At 47.4% G+C, this 2538-nt stretch overlaps 1 protein-coding gene across 1 annotated transcript; it reads right to left on the bottom strand.

Annotated features, from left to right (window-relative positions):
• Positions 1-5: 5 nt before the first annotated feature.
• Positions 6-1799, bottom strand: PCDHGA12 (protocadherin gamma subfamily A, 12; the record flags this gene model as incomplete). The annotated part of the gene is made up of 1 exon (XM_021693265.1): positions 6-1799. A coding segment is annotated over exon 1 (1794 nt), but the record flags the coding sequence as incomplete, so codon positions are not given.
• Positions 1800-2538: the final 739 nt, after the last annotated feature.

Below are 2538 nucleotides of genomic sequence, written 5' to 3'. Positions count from 1 at the left end.
TGGCCCGAGTCTCTGTCCACCGCCACCACCTTGGTGACCAGGTAGCCAGGCTCTGCGGAGCGGGGGGCCAGCTCCACGCCTGTGGAACCGTCGGTGGGGAGGGCGGGGTACAGGATCTCTGGCGCGTTGTCATTTTGGTCCACCACGAACAGGTTCAGAGACACGTTGCTGCTGAGCGGAGGGTCACCGCTGTCCTGCGCTATCACTTGCAGATGCAAGTCTTGGAACTGCTCATAGTCGAAGGAACGCAGCGCATACAGAACGCCAGTGTTGGAGTTGATGGAGATGTAGGAGGATATGGGTGGTCCGGGAAGGCTGTCCTCAGCCAATGAGTAAGTGACCTGGGCGTTCACTCCATAGTCGGGGTCACAGGCGGTCACGGACATTAGGGAGGCTCCTCTAGGGTTGTTCTCCACGATATAGGCGGAGTAGAAAGCATCAGAGAAGGCGGGCGGGTTGTCGTTGGTGTCTGCTACTTTCAGTGAGATATGAGTTTCCGTGGACAGGGGTGGACTTCCTCTGTCACTGGTGGTCACCGTGATGTTGTAGCTAGGAACCTGTTCCCGGTCTAGGAGTGTGTCTGTCACTAAACTATAGTAATTTCCATAAGACTTTTCTAATGTAAATGGCAGATTCCCTCGGATGAAACAGATCACTTGTCCATTTTCCCCAGAGTCTTGATCATTTACATTTAAAAGGGCAATTAATGTCCCTCTGGGAGAGTTTTCCAGAATGGAGCTGGAGAGAGAGGTGACAACTACTTCAGGGGCATTATCATTCACATCCAATACTGTGATCAAGACTTTGGCTCGTGCAGAATACCCTGCGTTATCAACTGCTTGCACTTCCATCTCGTAGAATTCTGATTCCTCGTGGTTCAGCTCCCCTATTGTTGAAATTGTCCCTAAATTAGCATCTAGTTTGAAAATTTGGGCTGCCTTGTTGTCCACATAACGGAAGGAATACATCACTTCCGCATTGGCTCCTTCGTCAGGGTCGGTGGCACTTACCAGAAGCAGCTTAGTGCCTACGGCCACATTCTCTGGAACGCTCACGCGGTACTCAGACTGAGCAAATACTGGTGCGTTGTCATTCACATCAACTACCATCACACGGATGCGCGTGGTGCCTGTGCGGACTGGGTCACCCCCGTCGGAGGCGGTGAGAACAAGGTGATGAACAGCCTTCTGCTCCCGGTCCAAGGCGCGCTCCAAAACCAATTCTGGGTACTTGTTACCATCCGCTCCGCTTTGCACGTCCAGGGAGAAGTGAGTATTACTACTGAGTTCATAGCTCTGGAGAGAGTTCTTCCCGATATCCGGATCCCAAGCGTGGGGAAGAGGGAACCGCAACCCAGTGGCTGCGTTTTCACTCACTTTTATTTCTAATTCATCTTCCCGGAAATAGGGGGCATTATCGTTAATGTCTCTCACTTCTACTACTACCCCGTATATTTTTACTTTATCCTCCAACAGAATCTCCAGATTTAATTGACACTCTAAGACGCCCATACAGAGCTCTTCCCGGTCTATCCTGCCTGCGGAGATTAGGCTGCCGCTTCGAAGGTTCAGAGCAAAAAGTTGAGTCCTACCTCTGGAGACTATACGGACTCCACGCTCTTCTAGTTCCTGGGGCTCCAACCCCAGGTCCTTGGCGATGTTTCCCACCCTAGAGCCTTTCTCCAGCTCCTCAGGAACTGAATAGTGAATTTGGGTGCATCCGGTTTCCCACAGAATCCCCAGGAGAACTCCCAGCAGGACAAGCCCTTTGCAGTCCTGATGCAGTCGCTCAGGAATCATCGTCACTTTCCTGGAGGATATTACTTCCAATTCTTCCCTAGACCACCGAAGTCAGGACCAGTTTTCCCCGTCTTCAGAATCCAGCAGTTTCTTCAGAGTGCCGGAGATGGTTAGTTTCTATCTGGGCTGTGCTTCAGGCGCCTGCAGGGCAAGCAGGAGGCGAGCAGGATCTCTGTTTTTCTCTCCCTGATTGGTGAACAGCGGCGCTCAGAGTCCTAACCAATTACTGCACAATCTTGAACTCCAGGAAGGATTTTTGGTTTTTGTACCTTAAATAGCTCCACCTACTGTTCTTCAAATAGGGATGTAAGTAGAGCCAACTAAAAAACTATAGTGTTCCTTTTAATAGAAATTTCAGTCAACTTCTTTGTATTTTTCAAAAATTTTTCATACAGAGCCGCTTTCTTGAGATTATTTTCTGTAGCTGTATTCTGTTTTTCCAATGAGCTTTTAAATGAATGTGAAGTTTCCATACAAAGTAATTTTAACCGTATAATTTTAGTGCACCTAATTTGATATCACCACCCCCAAAAAAATACCTATTATGGGATATCTTCCTAGGCGTTTCCTATTTTGAGAAATCATATAATAGAATAAATTAAACTTTCTCACGTGGCTGTAATAGGGGGCAGATTTTTACAGATTTTTAAATATACCTAAATAGAGGAGCTATTTTAAAAGGTTGTCAATACTTAATATTTAGAAATCAAAGTTTCACAATATGGAAATCTAAAAATAA

Source organism: Neomonachus schauinslandi, unplaced genomic scaffold, assembly GCF_002201575.2.
Source record: "Neomonachus schauinslandi unplaced genomic scaffold, ASM220157v2 HiC_scaffold_3167, whole genome shotgun sequence".
Classification (NCBI taxonomy): domain Eukaryota; kingdom Metazoa; phylum Chordata; class Mammalia; order Carnivora; family Phocidae; genus Neomonachus; species Neomonachus schauinslandi.
The sequence above is the reverse complement of the archived record's forward strand: the minus strand, read 5'-3'. Positions and strand labels throughout refer to the sequence as shown.